At 39.4% G+C, this 20,726-nt stretch overlaps 2 protein-coding genes across 4 annotated transcripts; both read right to left on the bottom strand.

Moving 5' to 3' along the window:
- Window positions 1–185: 185 nt before the first annotated feature.
- LOC113670782 (sushi domain-containing protein 2) lies at window positions 186–13,165 on the bottom strand. The gene is made up of 15 exons (XM_089195451.1): window positions 12,889–13,165; window positions 11,007–11,297; window positions 9,437–9,571; window positions 8,639–8,801; window positions 7,751–8,002; window positions 6,932–7,181; window positions 6,382–6,563; window positions 5,825–5,981; window positions 4,979–5,214; window positions 4,156–4,367; window positions 3,550–3,766; window positions 3,036–3,161; window positions 2,309–2,575; window positions 1,525–1,701; window positions 186–1,356 (listed from the first exon to the last, which is right to left on the bottom strand). The coding sequence occupies exons 1-15, from the start codon at window positions 13,093–13,095 to the stop codon at window positions 1,133–1,135; spliced, it is 3,096 nt and encodes a 1,031-aa protein (XP_089051577.1). The 5' UTR covers window positions 13,096–13,165; the 3' UTR covers window positions 186–1,132.
- Window positions 13,166–14,294: 1,129 nt separating this feature from the next.
- On the bottom strand, window positions 14,295–19,466 carry LOC113670925 (uncharacterized). 3 transcript variants are annotated; one of them, XM_027187139.2, is made up of 4 exons: window positions 19,209–19,466; window positions 17,024–17,142; window positions 16,179–16,397; window positions 14,295–15,196 (listed from the first exon to the last, which is right to left on the bottom strand). In XM_027187139.2, exons 2-4 carry the CDS (start codon window positions 17,079–17,081, stop codon window positions 14,550–14,552), a joined length of 924 nt encoding a protein of 307 aa, XP_027042940.2. In that variant the 5' UTR covers window positions 17,082–17,142; window positions 19,209–19,466; the 3' UTR covers window positions 14,295–14,549. The 3 variants fall into 3 exon arrangements, with proteins under 3 accessions (XP_027042940.2, XP_089051576.1, XP_089051575.1); XM_089195450.1 differs by having other exon boundaries at window positions 17,024–17,426; window positions 19,209–19,327; XM_089195449.1 differs by lacking the exon at window positions 19,209–19,466 and adding an exon at window positions 18,388–18,572.
- Window positions 19,467–20,726: the final 1,260 nt, after the last annotated feature.

The raw sequence follows: 20,726 nt of genomic DNA, 5'->3' as shown, positions 1-20,726 counted from the left end.
GCAGTTGTGATTGTGAGGAATGAAATCAAACTTGCGATTGTGTTATAATCAAAGTTCTGAAGCGCACATTCTACGAAACGTTTGATATCGTTGGCAAAAATGTCTGCTTGGAAATCTTATAATTGCAACATATTAAATTACTGCCAATATAGCAAGATACACCACTACACTAAGGTATAGAAAAAACGTTTAAAGTTCTTCTCCTTTTATTTGCATGTTCAAACTACTTTGTAAGTGCGAGTTATTTCATGTGGGAAGTATTTGGTGATTGGTCAGATTATGAAATGTACTTCGGTAGCTGATCCAGGAGGGGGGTTCAAGGGGTTTAGAACACCCCCACCCTCCCCCTATCCCCAAAACTGTTGGTATATTTATATCTACAACTTGTCTGAAACTGAATGATTCTTCCATCGACAAGATGGAATAATGCTATGCTACTTGAATCACAGTAAATGGTTTGAACCCGGGGGGTAACATGTCATAGTGTAGTCTGATCGTCCGGGTGAGTGTAGTTCTGAGAAGAACTGTTGTCGGTAGTAGTGACTAACGTTTCGATAATTTGAGGTATCTAACATTTTATGTCATCTGCTAAGTTATTTGAAGGAAAGAAATATTTCATATTTCTTTTCCATTATCTACAATGAAAAATAAACGGAAATATGTGCCTCCTACATGGAAGACCCAGAGAAGGCCTAGAGACGACACAATAATCCAAAAATGAAGTTAATTTCAAATAAAGGTGATGGTGGCCTACAGAAGTTTAGTTCCTTCCTCACTTAAAGGTGATAAATGTGCTATTTCCAGTCAGTTAACCAACTCACACTATATTACTTTTGTTAGGGGTTGATGTTAAATTACAATCTAAGTACGTAGACGTGACTGGAAAAAGGGTTGGAAGAGCCAGCATATTTCTTTGTTAAAGGTTATTATAAAGTGTTCTTAACCTGACCGTGCAAAATGTGCAATAGTTTATTCTGTTATAGTGAAAAGACGAAAGACTAATCTCGATTAGGGAGCTTCCAACCTAAACTTCAGCATCGTTATTCCTTGTTTCCATTTCTTTGATGATTGTTCTAGCTTTCCAAGCCTCTCTACTTTGATTATATGATGATATACGAGGCAGAGCATAATGTCAAGCTGATTTCAGATCGTTGCATGATACATAAGCCGGGTTGTTGAGAGTCAAGTCCGCGTTGATCTTTTGTCCAATTTGTGAAGCTTCTCGTACTTCATTGGCGTCAGAATTGTTACATCTCCGTCTAATACAACAGAAGACCACAATAACCACTGCAATGAGTACGACCCCTGCTATGGCAGAAGCGAGGACATACCACAGTTTCCAGCTCCTCTTCGTACCTGAAGAGCAGAACAACTAAATTCAAAGATAATACTGGTAAAAAAATTCTTTGATTTTTTAAATAAAATTAAAACTAATGCTTTCATGCTTTCTTTCTGAGCCTTTCGGCATTTGCAGTATTCATAGCGTTCTGTTCTCCCAACTGATTTATAGCAGTTAGAGCTCACCTGATGGTTCACAACTTGGTTTAGAGCCATTCCACTGTCCTTGATAACAACGAATAACTGAAGGGCCTGTGAGACTGAAACCTGTGTCACAATGGAACTTGAATAGCATGGCTCCATCTTTAGAATCCTTTCTTTGCATTAAACCATTGCGAAGTACGTTCTCCATTGGTATACAGCCTGCAAGAATTTAATATCTCTTAGCTACTTATTCAGTATCAAGACAAACTTCAGGAAAAATCCGCAGCCACGAACGTCTGGCCGATCATGTTTTTTTTTCACGCACTTTTGAACTGTGGCAATAATTATCTGATGCACAATTATCCTTCATGCATAAAACCTCACGCGGAGAAGAATTAGTTAGTTTTCTCAGTATTCACATCTCTCGCTGCTAACGTTTGGATCTCAAGTTTTCGCTGGTCATTGATCACAGGTCACCAATATAACCAGCCCAAGGTTATTTCTGCACGACAAAGAGCCGGTTCACAACAAGTCCCTAACAATATTACTACCAGAACAGTTCCAGTATTTTGTAGATCATCACTGAAACTCAATCATTCGGTAATATACTGGTTTGAAAGTTGAATGTAAAGGTCAACAAAGTTACCAATTCTGAAGTTGATATTTTAAAACATGTAACAGTATCATAAGCGATTTGGCAATACTGTGTTGCAAAACGCAGCGTTTTAAAATCTTCGGCAAGGGATTATGCATCTCCTCTTTTTTCAGCAATACTTTTCATCGATCATGTCTCATAATATGCACACTTAACAAAAGAGCCACTAACCTGGGGTCTCTATTTCATTTACGACAGCAACAAACGACTCCAAGGCCTTCTTGGAATTCATCCCAATGCTGATCTTTCCAGTAGTGTAAATATCAAACAGGCATTGCTTGTTATTACCGCACACATTTCGAGCCTTCTGACCGAAGATTAAGTCATCAAAAATCAATTCCTGATCGAAAAATACCGGTATGTACTCCACATCGACATAAGAGGTATGATTTTCGCCATAATCGTATGTGAATAATGAGTCCTCTTCAGTTACAGCCCCTGTGAGGATGACATTACGGTAAGGTAACAATTTTCTAGGGTCAAGTCCTAACTGACGGCTAAGCTGAGTGCATTTATGTACCTTTGTCATGTTCGTAAGAAGTATATTTAAAACACCAAGGGGTTGAAAAGGTTCACAAATATCTCAAGAGTAGTTTAAAGTGTTTTAACCTCAATCCTGTGCTTAAAAACCATTTGAGGCCAGGGAAATGCAACTTATCATCAAACTGAAGGCATGACTTTTCCTTCAAGAAATCTTGGATTTTTACAGGCTAGAAAGCAACCATCAGAGCTGCCAAAAGCATGTCAAACAGTGTTAGATGAATACTTCCTCCTAAAGAGTAACGTCATGTCACCCTGAGTTCTACAGGAGGTACTTAATTAACGTTCTGGTTGTATATCTAAGTGACCAAGGGTTACTATAAACATTGAGTGTATAGTTTCAAGTGTAGTAGCTTACATTTTTGTCCAAATTCGTAATGAATTCGTGATTGGTTTGAATTAGTGTCAAGGAAGGTTCCGTTAGGAAGCAGGTATTCTTTTACTTGGTCCCCGTCCCAGAATCCCAGAAGGCCACTTGTGTTTCCTTAACAGACATAGTAAGGAGAGAAAAGCGAAATAAATAGACATATTAACACATGAGTTAATTTCAAAGAACTAAAAACTGTCGCATCGTACTTGTTATTTAAAACTGAGGATTGCCTTTTAATTGGCGTTAAATAATCAAACAGTAGTTCTTCCTTCCAATTTGCTGCAGTTTGCCGGCGTTACCTGTCAGTTGCCGCTTGATTGCTTTACTAAAGATACTTCTCATAAAGAAGGCTATCCAGCTTATCAAGAAAAGCCAGCATCATTCAGATAGCGCTGAATTTAATTTCATCATTATTTGTTATAACAAAGAGAAACAGCCTCGACCTGTTGTGATCATAAATTCCAGGATGTCACTTTAGACGAATGTTTAGGATGGGGCATACCTTTATACATCTGTGGCACCAGCAGCATCATTTGTAAAAGTTCATCGGCCTTCTCGATTGTAACTGATATCCCAGAATTGAATATGGTGGAATATTTATAAGAGTTGTTGTATTTTAAAACTGTGACGCCATTAAAATCCATTAGCAGTCGCTCATCAAATTCCATCAAAGCTCCATTCACCAGAACGTCAACTTCATCGCGGCCGTTGATGTGAACCTGATCAGAGAGAATTCAGTTCAAGTTGCCGATAGATATTTCTATTTAGAGTCTGCTTAGCTAGAGTGCAGACGATGGGGTCTTTAGGACCAACACAGCACTTCGACTACTCTTTTTCCTTTAAGGGCAAAACATTTTCTTCAGAAAGTAACCGCCACGCGTTTTCCTCTCTGTTCAAAAACAACTGAGAGCAAAACTGTTAAGGCGAAAAATAAACTGCTGCATTTTATAATCATTGGTTAATGAACATTCTTCTCTCTTTTTTAATCTTTTTAAACTGCGCACAGCGAAAGCTTAAACCGCGGTCACAAGTGTTTTCTGAATAATTGACAGCCCCCTTTTTTTCTATAGAAAAGTCGAAGGTTAGCTTCTGTTTGGTCAGTGTTTACCTGAACAATATCCGAGCCATTTTCCTTCATCGCAAACGCCTTATAAACTGTACCAAGAGTCTTTCTGCCGTAGCGATTGATTAAAGGCTGCATTCTTCCCTGTAGCTTGAACCCAGAAGGTGCTACCTGGAGAATTTGATACTCGCCATAACCATTAAAGGTGTATTCAACTCCATCCAAAGTAATCATGTGAGGTTCGCCGACTCCAGTGGCTACAGAAAAAAACAGTTAAAAATAATTTTTTTGAATTTTACCTCTAGGTTCAATCTAATACTTAACCACAACTAGATGAAATTTGCGGCGAATATTTCGGCAACATCATCATCATTACATTATACAAAACATCAAAAACAAAAATTTGCGAAAAAAAGACTTGAAAACTGCATGTAAGTAAAAGGAAAAAATGGCGGGGGGATCGAATGTGATGGAAATAGTTGAAATCCGCTTATCAATTCCAAATTCCTTGACCTCTTAACAAATTGCCAAGACGAAACTTGTCAAGAATCCTAACAATCAGGCCATTTCAACAGACAGATGACCATAACAAAGCACTTCAGAGAGTTTCACAGCTCTTTCGGTTTAGAAATTACAAACATTAGTAATTCCAGCTAAATTTATCCCAATAGCTGTCGCAGCAGTACATTTCGAAGTATAATTGATTAGCGGGCTTAGTATTTATCTTAGTTTTCGAAGTCTCCTTTCAATATATCTGTCAAGAAGACGTGCCATTAACTCACTTTGCATGGATAAAATAAAAAGCAGTTTTGCTCACAAGGAGACCCATTTGAAACAAAGGATAGTCATAAAGTTACTGATATCCAACCTGGCCGTGGAGGCTCGTAATTCATGCCGTTATCTGATGGTCTCTTCTCAAAGTACTTTCCACAGTTCTCAGACAATACACAGCAGTCTGAATAAGGCATCAAGTCGTGGAAGAAATGAGAGAGAAATGGCACTCCAGCACCAATATGAACCCGATTCAGGGACCCTCCATTTTTTGGACCAATCATCAAGTTTCCTTGTTCATTATAGCAACACTGCTGTCCAGCACCTTGTTCACTGCAAATAGAATGAAGTTGGATGTTCTGTCTCAATCAATGGCATTTGCATACCCAGAGAGAAAAACGTAAGTTCTTCCAACAGGAGATAAAAACTGTATTTCGCCCTAGTACCTAATTAGTTAAAGAAGACGCTCAGCCAGTTCGCTAAGTTAGCTTAAAGTAAAAACTTTGAATATTACTTATGGAATCATCTGAAGAACGCCGTTCCGATCATATGAAGCTAGAGTGGGCTTTAATTGACAAACATTATGAGGGATATCTTCGTGAAAAAGCCGAACGCGACGGCGAGAACAAGGCGTGAAAAAGCTTTACGGCCCCGTGAGATGCCACAAGAATGGAGGAAGGAGAAGGAACGGCGATCATATGGAAACATGCTTGTTGACCGAGGTGGGTTGGGAAGGACGAGAAAATCTTTTTTTCTTTTTCATAAATTCCGTCCGACCCTCCCACCTGGGCAATAAGTAAGCAATAAGCATACGTGCTTGATTATAATAGACTAAACCGATTTTTTTTTACTACAGAGTAGGCGACTCAGTCTGCTGACGTACACTCATTTCTGTAAGTTAAGTATGTTTTCAAGTTCTTGTGTATCAAATATACATATTCACCTTGGGTTGTTTGTGCTAAAGCAATGCGTAGCCTCCTTACGGTATAAAGCGCAGTGTTGCTCAGCATCTTGATGACAGTATTCGTCTAACATAAATCGACCGCGGTCCGCCATTGCTTGAAGAAACGTTTGCGGGCAGGAAAGGAGGGAGATGTCATCTGTGAACAAGGAATACCATCAATTAGGTCTGCCTTAAACATTGCTATGAAAGACCTCTCCTCTAGGACCATCCTGTTGTGCTGTTGTCTCATTTATTTTAGAGTTTTTGTTGATATTAGGCTGATTTAGCAAGACAACGGGAACCTCACTTGACGACAGCGCGCGCAGTGCAAATACCCAAATATGGTCAAATTAGAACAGAATCCAGACTATTCCGCTCCCTCTCCCGTCTTCATCTGACGTTCCCGTCCTGTTGCTAAATCAGCCTATTTTCGTAGCGTTGTAATCTCGGCTAATTGAGATTTGTGTTTGCCGTTACTAGTAGCCCTCAACTAAATGTTATCTGCCTAGCTTCTCAGGATCTCGTTTCAATAAAAAATGGGCTATTTTGTGATTCACCTGTATATGTCTTTGGATCAGGCTGCCTGTTATACCAGTGCATACATCTCTGCTTAGCAATCCCGTAGTTTAACCAATGGAATGGATCGCTCCAGATCCACTCGGCAGGGGAATTGCCGAAGTTGCCAGCAATCCTTTTTACTAGAACCAGTGTGACAAAGCGATCATCCCCAGCTTTTGCTCTAAAGGTTTGTGAACGCAAAAAAATTTTAAAAAGGTTTTCATTGAGAAGGCTTGTATACTTTCGACTAACAGTGTACTTTTCTGCCGTTGTGATTTGAAGAGAAAAGTTTCGCTAGCTTCGATAACAAAATACTCGATAACGCAGCAAACAATTAATTTTACATAATCATTTCTCGACCAACTAGATACTTCCCGAGACTTATTGTAGGAAAAATTTAAGCTTTTCCATCGTTGACGATTTAGTGTAAGCTTTGAATTTAATGAGGAGGTTCTTTATGATTCATCGTCATTTCGATGAGTTTGAAGTTGCTGCAGACTGAGTTTATTTTGGGCATGATTGAAAATGAAAGCAATGATGGCTTCTTACCCTTGACCTACTCCTTTTGGCACAACGAACTGACTGGTTCCATCATTTTCCTGACCTGCCACTACATTGAATGTGCTATGAAAAACCACCTGTCCGTCGCCCTTCATGGAAAAACGAGCCAGTTGAACTGTTACTCTCTGATTCTCGCCTCCGAGGTACGCTGGATCCCATGTAATCCGGACTTGACTCTGTTCAGACCACTTCTTTGCCATATGCCGTACGACAGCTGGCTTGAATTTGACAATGTTAACTGGCAAGGAGCAAAAATCAATAAAAACCCAATTTACATATACCTGAATAAGAGCAAGTGTTAGGTAAGGATACGTCCCGACTTAAAAACTCTGATGCACCATCAATAAAAAACTATATACATATACCTGAATCAGATGAATTGTTAGCTATAGACACGTCACTACTCAAAATTCTGAATCACTCGAGCTCCTAACCAATGGAGGTGGGATTGTCATGCTCCAAGATTGACACGCCCGTAAGGTTTTAGTGACCCTCTAAGGGGTGCAGTTGGAGATATGGTAATTCTAAAGTTTATGAAATGTAGCCATTTTCAGATATACTAAAGAAACAGTTTTAGGCATAAGCTTAACCAAAAATCTCCCAAGACTTACCTTTTTTTACACAAATGAGACCGTTTTGTACGGCATATTCCACTTAAAAACCTAGCCTCTTGAATCGAGTTTTTCGAAGAAACTTACTCACAGGCAACACCCGGGTCAACGAATAGACTGAGGGCCTTAGCAAAATAGTCTTTTATGCAGTGTAAAAGCCTAGGCTTTACCACAACTTTCCAAAGTCTAATCTTACCAATGGTGATGATGCCTTGGTAATCGAAACTCCTTCCTCCATCTATTGACATTTTCATTGTCAACCTGCCAGTCAAATAAAGCATTGGCACAGTGCAAGATGCCTGAATGGGACTTATATAACTTCCGTTGGTTGCTTTGTCGCCAAAAAATTTACATATGATGTCATCTGATGACTTGAAGCAAGGTCCAGACACGAAAAGGTTGTCACCTCCAAGCATGATTGCGTAGCCCGGTGAAATAACAATTGATCCTTAAAGAGATTTTAAAAAAATAAATAAAAAAACAAGAATCTACATTGCGCATCTTTATCATTACAGTTATTGTCATCGTCTTTGTCACCGTTTTCGTCGTCTTCTTCATTATCGTGATCTTCGTCGTCGTCGTCATCTCATCATCATGCCATAAAAAAACTATCACAAAAACCATGCAGCTACTCATGACTCACAATCGAGGAACATCAAAACAACCCTTAAGTGCTGTTTTTAGTCGATAACATACTGTAGCGCTAAAAATACAATCGTGAGGTTCAGTTCTACGCTAGCGCCAACAAAAGTTTGACGTAAAACGCCTTCGTTTGTATGAACCAGTTGCGCAGTATAAACAAACACCAAACTAATTTTTAAATGAATAAAGTGGTTAAGTTTCTAAAGAAACTGTGTGTTGCGTCGTTGGGGGAGTGCACCAAGATAATTTGCGTAATCTACTTACTTGATAATGTAAATTGGCCACCGTAAAGAGTTTCAAAGCTGGCGTTTCGAGCGTTAGCACTTCGTCATTCGCTCTGACAATTCAGTTGATAAAACTATATTATTCCATTTTTAAAATTAGTACCCTTCACTCGGTAAATCTTATGTCACTTACAGGAAAAAAGGCCTACAACTCTGACCTTTCGTGTTGCAACCACCTTCCTTAATCGTCGCAATATCAATACGGAATATCCATCGACCGGGCCTTTCCACATTGGACGTTTTAAAAAGATTGATAACGTCATGAGTGCCAGACCCTGGGATAGTGTAAAAGCGTTTGCCGTCACCAGCATTGAAACCTGCCTGTCAGCGAAAAATGAAGCAACCGTTGAAAAGAATCAAAATCCACTATTCGTAGAAATGGAAGGTGGTAATTGGAGGGATCTTCACTTTATGACAGCATGGTATTATATTTCATGTGCTGCCACCTCTGTTTACCCCCAGTGAAATACACTCCTGATGCGAAGAGATTACCTATAGCGCACACATCGGCAAATGCAACCAATTATCTTCTTTTCCTGAAGCCGGCATAAAATGGCTATGTTTATGTGTGTCTTAAGGATGACACGCTACTAAAGCTGCTCAGAGTTTCATCACCACGGTAGGGGTGTAGCAACTCTGGAATAAGTGGACACAAATCATTTAATACCTTAGGAGGGCTCTAACCCCATCTAACCCCATTTCTTCATGATTAATACAGCGGAATGGGGAACTAAGACCAATTATAACAAGTGACCAACTCAAAATCAGAGATTTTAAGACGCCTAATTATGAAATTTTCCTGGAACTAAATATTTCCTTTTTGAATAAAATTGTCATTCCTAAGTCTCGGTTGGCTTTGAAGGTTAGTTAAGTTGCCAAGATTTTGAAGGCAAACTGATTAAATCGGGCGTTACTTAGTAACCTTTTTTAGTTAGCAGAAGACACTACCATCTTACTTGTGCCTGGGTACCGCCAAGTCCACTGTGGTTTCCTGAACTTGCTGTGCCAGTAGTCCAAGTGATTTTATTATAATTGTAAATTACAAAAGAGTGCCGTCCGTTTGTTATCAAAATCGCCTGGAAAGTGTTTCTCTAAAGGAAAATTGAAAATGGTAGGTTGGCGCATTAAATATTTACAATGTTTTTTTTTCTCAATCATTGCTCATTTTTGTAGTTTGGGATGGGTATACATGTCCAATACACCCAAACCGCTACGATGAACCCTCTTCCTTCCTAAAGCGTCAAACAGGGGCATTAAATGTTGACGAGTCGACACGTACGGGTCGACTCGACTCGTCATTAGCAAAGTCAATCCGTTTCACCTGAAGTCGATTCACAAAGGATTTGTCTTGCGATCACCTCGTTTCTGTGTGTTTGTTTTGAAAACGACAACTTTGGAGACCTGAAAGCAACATGGCTGGCTTCTACGAAGATCGTGTTTGTTTATTTCGTCTTTCACAGTCCTTCATTTTGTGGGAAAGAACTTTTTTAAACTTGTTTGGTTTATATCGGTTGCCAAGAAGTATGTCTGTTGAGATAAAGAGGAATTTGTCGGTGGGAAGCGGAATAGGCTGGATGGCGACGACACTTTTCTCCGTGAAACAGAGAGTTTGTGCTATTTGCGGAATATTTTCTTAGTGTCTTGCAAATCGACTTCCGGCATGACGGGTCGACATCAACTGTGACGAGTCGTTCGATTCGAGTCGAATCGAGTCGATTTGACAACATCTTCAACCCCATTTATTAGCTACTTGCGGAATATTTTCTAAGTGCCTTGCAAATCGACTTCTGGTATGACGAGTCGACTTAACTGAGAGGAATCGTTCGATTCGACAACATTTTCAACAACCTTTGACAGTTACTTGCGAGATATTTTTATAAGTGTCTTGCAAATTGACTTCCGGTGTGCATTTCCATCTAATGAGAGATGGTTTATCAGATTTCCGGTACAACGAGACGCATTAACCGCGTATCGACTTCCGGTAAAACGATTCAAAAACTGCCTTTAGACGAATCGTAGCGGTTTAATTGGGTGTATTGGACAACCCTCGGGGTGGGGGGAGTACAACCTTTAATGACTGGCACTACGGCAGACGGAGATTTTTGTTTCCCCTAGACAGTCAAAGTTCCTACAATGCTTCGAGGAGCATTGGTTTTCCTGGAGTTTGTTTGTTTGAGACGCAGTGGCCTGATGATTGACGTGCAGGAGTAGCACTAGAGATCGAGGTAGACCATAGAGTCGAGCCCTAGCTGAGACAGTGTAGATAAAACAATATTTTCATACTGACAGTACTAACAAACTTTAGGAGAACCCTAACGAGGGTCTGGAGTAGATGCCTACAATAAATCAGTATTCCATCTACAGGGAAGTTGTCGTGCTTCTCTTGGATATCCATGCACTGGGGCACACATTAGCATTGCTATGGATATTACTGTTTTTCTCTTTTGATCCTGGTATCATTTTCCTTACAGGACAATGGTTTTTAGTGCAATTGCTGCGGTGAATAATTGTTAAATTAAGCCTTACCTTAGGTGAGAAATTCCCAGCACCATAGAAAGCGACTTCATACCACGTCGCCACGAATAGCCAAGTGGCTTTGAATTTTTTGTGATCTACAAAGGTGGCTGAAACATCATTAGTAGCTCGTTTAAGCAGTTGCGAATCTGTGGTCTCACGGTAGAACACTTGTCCTCCATTACGTGTATCAACATCAGCCCAAAATGGAGCCACGAGTCGACGACGATCTCCCAGAGGAAATGGATCCGGGGTATATTGTGAAACTTGGACCAGGAAAGAAATCACCCCGTTGGTGTTGACCTGAAATGATAAATTAAACCCGTAATCTACGGCTAAACTAATGGAATCGTCAACTTTTCTTTGATACCGCTTTGGTGGCCAGTAGCGGAACAGGACAACTGTAAAGACAGCATTATAGCAAAAGATAAAGCATGACAGCGAGTCCAACTGTAGTTCGTCTAGTCAAAAACTCGAGATGTTAAGAAACTGCTTTAGAGATTTGTATAACTCTGAAACCCGTCCTTCAATAGTATTAATTTTTGGATAAATAATTCTTTAAAAATTAAAGTCAAGCCTTCAACTTAGGGTTCCCTGATGAAGCCTTGGACAGGAGGAAGCTTGGGAGATTAGTTGATCAAACGAAATAAAAGAAAAAGTTAAATGCGGATTGTTGTTTCTAACGTCCTCGTTCAAAAGATTATGAAGGGTTACTTTTAAAGCGGGACAAGAACTAACCTTCCAGTCTTCTGCTGAAAAATTTCAAATTCACTAAGTTGATGAATTTTTTAGCGTATTGGAGGACAATCTTAAAGGGTTGGATTACTTTTTGAAATGTCAAGACGCTGTCAGCTATATGTCTTAATTGATACTCCTTGTAGTGGGACAAGGAGCAAACACAAGTTATAGGGTTTCTGGAGCACATATATGTCTCTTAAAGTTTATATGATCATGTCATATGATAGCTTATTTTTTTGCTTATGTCATCGCTTTGAAGGTTCATGCCTTAAAAATAAAGGTGACGGTTGACTTGGAAAAGAGGCTATGCAACGTAATCATGTTAATTCTGTTTCATAAGCCTTATTTAAGCCGGTTATTCAAAAAAGTTCCGGTCTGGTGATATCTGTTTAATCATTTTTCTATTCTTAGTATTTCGGAATTTGAATCTTTTACGAAGTAGACCAACGTTGTTACCATATTCCCACCAATAACGTTGCTCTGTTTTCTGCCTATCAACAGACACAAAACTCAGAATTTCTCCATTCGCTCTGACGAAGGGCTGACGCTAGAAACTTCAGCTTTTAAACTCTTTACGACGGCCAATTTACGCTATAAACTCCGTTGACAGTACCGAATTACCCCGTTATACTCTCCCACCGACACAGCACCACAGTTTCTTAAGAAACTTATCCCCTTTATTCAACGTTGTTATAGTTTTATTGTTGTTTAACAATGTTACATTGCGAATTACGAATCTTTGAACACAGGATGAATTAAACGTCATCACAACGCCGTTTAAACAAAACACGCAATTATCTTCTTCCTTCCTTAATGAACTAACGGCGTCCTACCGAGTCGGCTAACTGAATCCACTTCGATATTTTCGCGACTACTTACACCAAGACTAGCTATGAGGCTTCAAGACAATCTGTCTGGACGCCATTTATAGTAATACACTTGACTCTGATATTGACTTCCGCTCAGGTTGTCAAAACGTCAGTCACCATTACCGACAACAGTCCTTCTCAGGACTACACTCACCCGGACGATCAAACTTCACTATTACATTTATAATAATGTTCGTAATGTGAAATGCCCCGTTGTTAATGTGCTTGTATCACAAAGGGACATATTCAGTTTTTTGCGATAAAAAAAAAACAATGAGCATACTTACAAACAGCGAATTGTGATTCCTATCGTAGAAAGGAAACAAAATTGATATCGGTATCGTCCCAGAGCTTCCGTCATCATTTGTCGGAACAAGCTGGTCTCCCTCGCTCACTCCAAAAGGATAGAAATTTGGAAGCACAATAGCATTCGATAAAAGAATGATATGGCAAGGTAAAAGCACGAGAATTTTTCCAACTTCCTTAATCTTCATTCTCCCTGCCGATGAAGGAATGTGTCATGGTAGAGTGGCATTTTGTTGCGCATGTCCTGTAAACTTTAGTTTGATGCGAGAAACCGCTAGCATGCAACTGCGTCGGTAATCGCGAAAGAAAAGAAGCAGGAAAATACGTCGGAAAACAACAATGGATCGAGTATTTGAGACAACTTTTCTTGTCATTTTTCGCGCTATAACTCAGATGGAAGCGGCAAAGTCTTAAAATTGTTGTGTGGTGTGTGGAAGGAAGTTATTTTCAAAAAAGCAAAAGATTGTACAAACGACTTCATACTGCCATACTTTTGCAACTTAATCGCTCCAGGAAGCGTTCTGAAAGGCGGAACAATAGAAAATTATGGTCGAAGACATGGATTTATTGAAACACAGTCCTTCTTGAGACGATTACTATACTCGCTCGACGTTACATCAAATAAGAATGGCTTTTCTAACCATATTGTGATCAAATTGATTTCTTTTTCATCTGTTCAACTACTTTGACAATGCAAGTCATTTCATGTAGAAAGTATTTGGTCACAAAAGCGGTAATTGGTCAGATTATGAAAATGTACTTCGGTGGCGGATCCAGGGAGAGGGTTGAAGGGGTCCGGAACACCCCCACGCTCCCCTCCTCTCCAGAGCTGTTGGTATATTTATATCTACCACTCGTCTGAAACTAAATGATTCTCCATCAACAGGAAGGAATACTGCTACGCAGCTTGAAGTACAGCAAATTATTTGAACCCTTGGGGTTCGAAATTACATTACTATAAATATAAAAGTGTAGTTTGATCGTCCGGATGAGTGTAGTTCTGAGAAGAACTCTTGTCGGTAATAGTGACTGAGTTTCGACAACTCAAAGTATCTAATTAAAATTTTATTATCATGAAAAATTTTGATATTTGACATTTCAGTGTAAAAAAGATATGTTTATTCTGCATCAAAGTTGGACCCTCCCCCTCCCATCAAAAGAGAAAAGAAAAAGCAAACCAGGAGAATTGAGTTGTAATCAAAATGTGACTAGTTCCTCCTACATAACCTGGGAGGCAATTAAGCATTAAAACGGCTAGGAAATAAGGGATTCATATGTGAATTTCAAAAACATGAAAGTTTTAAAATGCTACTACCGTTACCATATTACTTCCACGATGTCATCACTGCACGACTCGTTGACAAGAAAAGAGTCATCATATGTAATCTTTGTTTGCTTGGGTCTCAAGGACTGTTAATTTTATTGTTTGTTTCCCATAACGTTAACGGTGAATTTTATTAAGAGATCATGGTAGCAGGAGTTCATTTCTCCCAGGAGAGTGTGCTTGACCTAGTTATGTATACAGTTAGGGAAGTGGGGAGGGAGCTTCGCTACATGACGGTTTGGTCACTGAGTCAGATAAAACTGCAAACTTGAAGAATGAGAATTTACTATAGAAAGATTGGCTTAACAGCATTAATGACTACACGGTGTTAGCATCTTCATCAGAGAAGGCCAAAGACTCGCTCACGGCCTCTTTACCACGTTGAAGTTGCGATGAATAAGAAACAACCGTCCGGAAAACTTTAGGTTGTCTAAGATTGCAGACTGGCATCCTCCTTTCGTAATTTAATTGATCGATGTCAGTTCTACATAATTCATTACGGATATCTCCATTTGGTGACTGATGCAAAGCCTCGCAACTAGTCCACGCATTGATCACGTGACTTGTACTTTCCCGTGCTTCCGAGTTCCAACTGTTAAGCTCATTTTCAACTGTTCTCTGATTCCTTTCACCTTGTCCGGTGCTCTCGCTGAATGTTCTCGAGTTGCCTTGACAGACATTGACCGTTAAACCCGCATCTTGTCCTGTTTCTGTTGAAATTATATTCCCTGGATAAGGTGGGGGAGGCTCTTCATTGTCCTCCTGGTGAAACATCTGCAAACTCGGGTGTTCAGAGAGGTTCTCTTCAGGTGTTTCTCGAGGTGCTTCAAGATAATGACGGGTGAGTCCAGGACTATGAAGCGACAGACTGAATGTACTTGATCCGGAGCTTCTTCGCGTTTCAGAAACACCAGGAGACATAGAGATCTGTCGGGAGGGCGGGTACAGGTGAGGGGAACGGATTACTAAAGGAAAAGGGGATGAAATGATTAATATATCAAAAGACGTCAAGACAATATCAACTGGTTAGTAATCTCTTGTGGACGTCGATATGAAGAAAATCAATTCGATTACAAATTTTGTACAATTTATGACTCAATTCGAAAAAGAAAGCTGGGCATAAATCTATGTTCCAAAATTAAATATCTATATTAGACAAATCTTATTCATGCATAAGACAACAAGATCTTGGATAATTTCTATTCATTTTCTAAATGTCCCCTCTCCAAACATGGGAAAGCAACAAAACCTATGAAAACGCAAGTTGTAGATGGGTCAAGGAAATCTTTTGTTAGGTATAGTAATCCTTCCTATGCTCATTTCTATTTGCTTTAAAATGAATTTATATTGATTGTTAAGAGGAATTCGAAAGTGTATCGGTTTTTGACCTGGAATTATCTCTTGAGTGCTTGTGCCACACTATCAGCTATTATCAGCAAAATCTTTGTAGTCTGATCTTAGAGCAATTTACATGCATTTACCTGACCTACTTGGAGTTTTCATGAGGCCCGTAGCTAGCATGAGGCAAGACGAGGCAACTGCCTTGTCTTGATGTTGGCCCAAGAGTGACTTTCTTAAGAAAAATGCCACGGAAAATGCTTAAAAGAGCATTTCTGAGCCTCTAGATTTCAAAATATTCTGGGGGGCATGCTCCATGCATACCCCCTAGCGGCTCGCGCCTTCGGCGCTCGAAACTTGCCTCGTCTTACTCTGAAGTCTGACTACGGCCCTTGCGCTTATAGAACTGTAATCATTTTTTGTTTTAGTCTATATCGAGTGCGCTCTTCAAAGTTAGCGTATCATATTGTTTGAGACCAATCAGGGTCGAATTCCCTTTTGTCATTGGAGGAAGCATCCGCGCGGAGTTCAGAAGTTCATGGAATCTATACGGTCTATGATCCAGAATTATTCTCTAAAGTCACATATTTCGAGGAAAGATCAAACTACCTGTGTCATAAGAGGGCGGTGCTGCCACATCCAATGGGTCAAGTGATCGATCTTCAGACACACCTTCTGAATGTTCGGCTCTTCGACGGTTTCCTGAAATGCGTCTGCTGCTCGAGCGGAGATGGAGAACTGCTAGTGCACAGGCCACCAGGCAAATACAGCAGAGGCCCATTACGATAACACCCACCTCAACCGTCTCCTCTTTGCTTTTTGAAGAATCTTCCGGAAAAGTTAAAAAAAGACGTCTTAAAGGATGTACTAAAGAGCGCAAGTCATAAACATGGGGAAACCTGCTTTCTGAGCCCCAACATTCTTTCTATGGTTTCCAAGCAAATCAAAGAAATATCGTTTGTTACTTTCTGGTTTTTATTGTCGTTGCTGTTGACATGAAAATGTGAAAAAAAGAAGTAAAACCTGTGTCACGGAAAATACGAAATTTTTCCCCATGTAAGAAGGAGCGACCATATAAAACAAGACCGTAACAGATTTTATTTCTGTCTCGGATAAAAATGAATTAAATCCGCCTTTTATTCACACTGAATTGATAACCTCTTTAAAAAGAGAATCCTTCCTGGAAGCATAAGCCCTTAATTTCAAAATTTCAGAGTCTCAAGTTAAACTCAAGCAATACATGCGGGTCCTAAATTATTACATCCAGCAATTTTGCAGTGAAAGGGATTAGTCTGACAGTAATATTTCATTTTACCCCCCCACCCACCCCACCCACCCCACCCCCACTCCCCTTTCTTATAAGCATGTTAAAGGCAGTAGTATATTTGACATATCGACTACCTATTAATTTACTTCTTGAATATATTTTCTTGAATTCCTATCCTACTACTCACCGCTTAAATTGGTCGGGTTCATTACGGTCTCATTGAGTCCATTGCCATCCCTGTCCATGATGCAATGTTTCCTATGCAACCGTTCGAATGCATTCAGTTTGGGACCTGCTGAAATTAAACTGGGCAAAAACGTTTTTTCTGAGCAACGCGATCACCTGAGTTAAGTATCTTACCCCTGATGATTCAAAATGCTGCATTATGAACAAGAAATTTCTTAGATTTATCTGCCTCCAGTTTCGTTCATTGTTTAATACGCCTTGTAAAAGGCGTATTAAAAATAACATTAAATAGTGAAAATCACATTCGTAGCAACTGTCGGTGGGCGGCGTGGCCGACAAGTCCAGGAGGTTGATGCCCTCAGGCGTTTGTCATTCGGTAATACTTGGTTCATTTTCTCCCAGATCTACATTTAAATTGGGCGCAACTTTAATACGAGTCAGTCAAAGTTCCATGAATGATAATGATCGCTTTCAAAATTGTCAATTTAGAGGCGAAAGTGAAGAAAGAGGCAAAGCAAAAAAATTACAATTTTGAGTCGACGGTTTTTTAATTACCAATGTAAACAGGAATATTGGAAGTGAGCATAATATTAAATCATTCCGGGCAGATTTTAGCGGAAGCTTTTATCTGACACACCTGCAAAAATTAATTTTCCACAAGTCCAACTCACTCGAATTTATTTAAATTAATGTAAAACAAAACAAGACACAAAATGTTATAAAACGAACTTTACAAATTGACTTTGGGCAACTGAGAGTAACACGTACCCTGTGGAAAAAAAATGAAAAAAGAAAAACAGTACCGGTCAAATTTATTTATTTATCTGTTTTATTTAGAAACGATGGACACTCGTCTAAATGCATTTGTCATGTTACCTTTGTCAAGTCTTCGTTTCGCCATGCGTGACTTGAGACCACGTAAACATCGCTTTCGCGCGGCTTTCCATAATAATCACGCGATCTTTGTTTCAAGTCAATTTACTTCCAAAGAATATTTCAAACCTTTCTGCACACAAGCCCTAATTGATGATACTGGCAGTGTTTTAATATCAACATCAGACCTGCTGAAGCAGGCGATTTTAAATCTTATTCTTCAGCAATACTGATTCGAAGACAATTTAGTCGTTGTTGAAATTCACCTGCCATCGGCCGAATCATGAAATAGAAATAGTTAAGTTCCATTTATTTTTTACTCTTGGCTTTTTAGGAGCCACTTTTGATCATTTGTTTACACTGTCACGAATCATTAAAAAAAATTTATATTACAAGGTCCATTGGATATTTTTCTTAATTAAATCCATGGTCTGACAGTACTTCTGACAACTCAAGACTAATATCAAGCTATAACAACTAAAGACACTTTACCAGGTGTTTCTCGAGCCCCGCTTTAAACTGAAATTTTTTTGGCAAGTGAAATTCTGTACCATGTGAGTCTAGCCAGTGTCAATATTTAATATCCCCAACCTAATTTTCATGACTTGAGCCACGTATTTCCTTTCAAGGAATTGTTTATCGTATCTGAACAACAGGTAGGCAGATTTTCTCCAGAGTATTAACTTACCGACAGTAAATAAACACCAACGTTTCAGAATTAAATCCTCCGCGCATAGAGAGAGTTCTCAGAAGTAACACATTTGGTACAAAGGTCCATTCACTTTCCTCGTTTATGGACTTTTATTTTCAAAGATTTTTTCCCTTGGTCCACATTAGTTCCTTCGCTCTCAAAATGCATCAGGCCATAAGAAAACCACGAAAACTTGCTATTGATTGATCGGCCGGTATATTTTGAATCGTTTTTTCGAGAGTGACACTCGTGCTTTTTTTCTATCTTGATAAAGTTAAAACATAAGAGAAAGCAAAGAAAATCCAGGAGGGATTATGGATGTTCCTTCCCACAATGTACTAACGCGGGCGAGATAAATATAAATGGAAATTTTAGTTTCACTTGAGAGGCACTAATTTTTTCAACCAAGAAGTCACTTTTTTGGCGCTTATGAACATGAAACAGGCTTCATTTTTTATTATAAAACACGCTTTTGTAAAACCATCTTACCAACTTGCATACGTGAGAAATCATGATACAAAGGTAAAAGACTCCACAGGGCCCTTTTCCGTAAAAAATATTTCGTAAGTGAATATTCCTAGAAAGAAGGAATTTCATCACGAGAGATCACAAAATTGCCTACCTACGGACTCGGATGTAACTGAGTCTTCTTCCCACCGGTTCCTCAAAGGGATAAAATGTTGTTATGAACAGCAACCGACTATCGTTTGAACCAAGCGTGAAAAAATATAAACTGAGAATAAATATTCATGAGCAGATACGTCAGATGGATGTTCAATTTGCATTAAAAAACTATCAGATTTTTCGTTATACATCATATCTCGTTTGAACAAATTACTTCATCAATCTCATTTTCACCAGTTTTGAAGCCCCAAAACCTGCAAGTTTTAGCCGAAGTGAAAATGGGCAACACCGCTGATATACCATTCTCCAGATTCGCTGGAAGACTATATTGCAATTTTCAAATTTATTCGTTTTCCGGTTTTGGAGTTCATTGTAAACGTAGGATGCCGTATGAATTGTCGTCTATAGGCAAGACATTGAAACCATCTGGCATACTTTACTAAATCTTTCTTCAGTGATATATATGTAGCCAATCAGTACGATGTACACTTTTTTACTATTATTCGAAAGTTGAACGGCGCTAACACTGTTTAGTGACGCCGATTAATATTTTGCCAGGTATTGATTATTTCTGTCGGTAATTGTTAGAAAAAAGGAGATCAGATAAATGTTGTCACTTCATTCACCAAAACTTCCAGAGACTATTTTTTACATTTCTGTTGCTCAAAAACCCTCAAGATGGACTGAAGCTAATAATCACGCCAATATCACTCCTTTCAGAATCGGCAGAGCGCCAACTGGCGTTTCCCGCAAGCAAATGCGAGACCCTTTAATCTTGGTGTTATTTCCAGAGGGAGGGGAGGTCTAGGATTTTCTGCTTTAATAATCATTTTAGAGGGTCGGAGCCGCCGGACTTCATTAGGCTACTCACAACTAAAGAATTTCTTCAATTGAAAATGCAGGATGATTAACAATTCCCCTCCTCCTTTTTCATTCTGTGCTACTACTGAGAGCCATTTATTATCTGAATGCCTGGAACTGTCTAAAATCATGAGCCACGACACCTCGATTACCACAAGGATCCATAAGGACCAATACCGAACGCAAAATTTTGTGTCTCGAATGGCAACATGTTCTAGCAGGGTCTGGTTGGTTCAGGACCTACAACAAACATTGTAAACTTCTAAGGATCGTTTAGCACATCCCAAAAATAGAATTCTCCCTGGGAGAAGAAATCTCCAGAATCGTAGGCGTAGGATGGCGTTAGTGTGACCCGAAGAAGTTTCGGAAACCGGGGACTCAGGATTATTTCATCAAGACAACGCGGCGAAGACGGGGCAGATAGAGAAGTAAAAGAAATTGACAACAAGACATGCAAGAATGAAACCAAAGCATTTAGCATCCTTTTTTTTCGGAAATATATTCTACTGAGCTGTACTAGTCAATTTAACGGCCAACTTAGACCTTAACTACAAAACAGATTCACGTTTTATTGTAATTGTTCATTACCACACACTGTTGGGCCACTCACCATAGTATCACGGATTATGAAATCAGCTGAATCATACCGGCGTTT

This window comes from Pocillopora damicornis, chromosome 2 (genome assembly GCF_964200805.1).
Source record: "Pocillopora damicornis chromosome 2, jaPocDami1.2, whole genome shotgun sequence".
NCBI lineage: Eukaryota > Metazoa > Cnidaria > Anthozoa > Scleractinia > Pocilloporidae > Pocillopora > Pocillopora damicornis.
The sequence above is the reverse complement of the archived record's forward strand: the minus strand, read 5'-3'. Positions and strand labels throughout refer to the sequence as shown.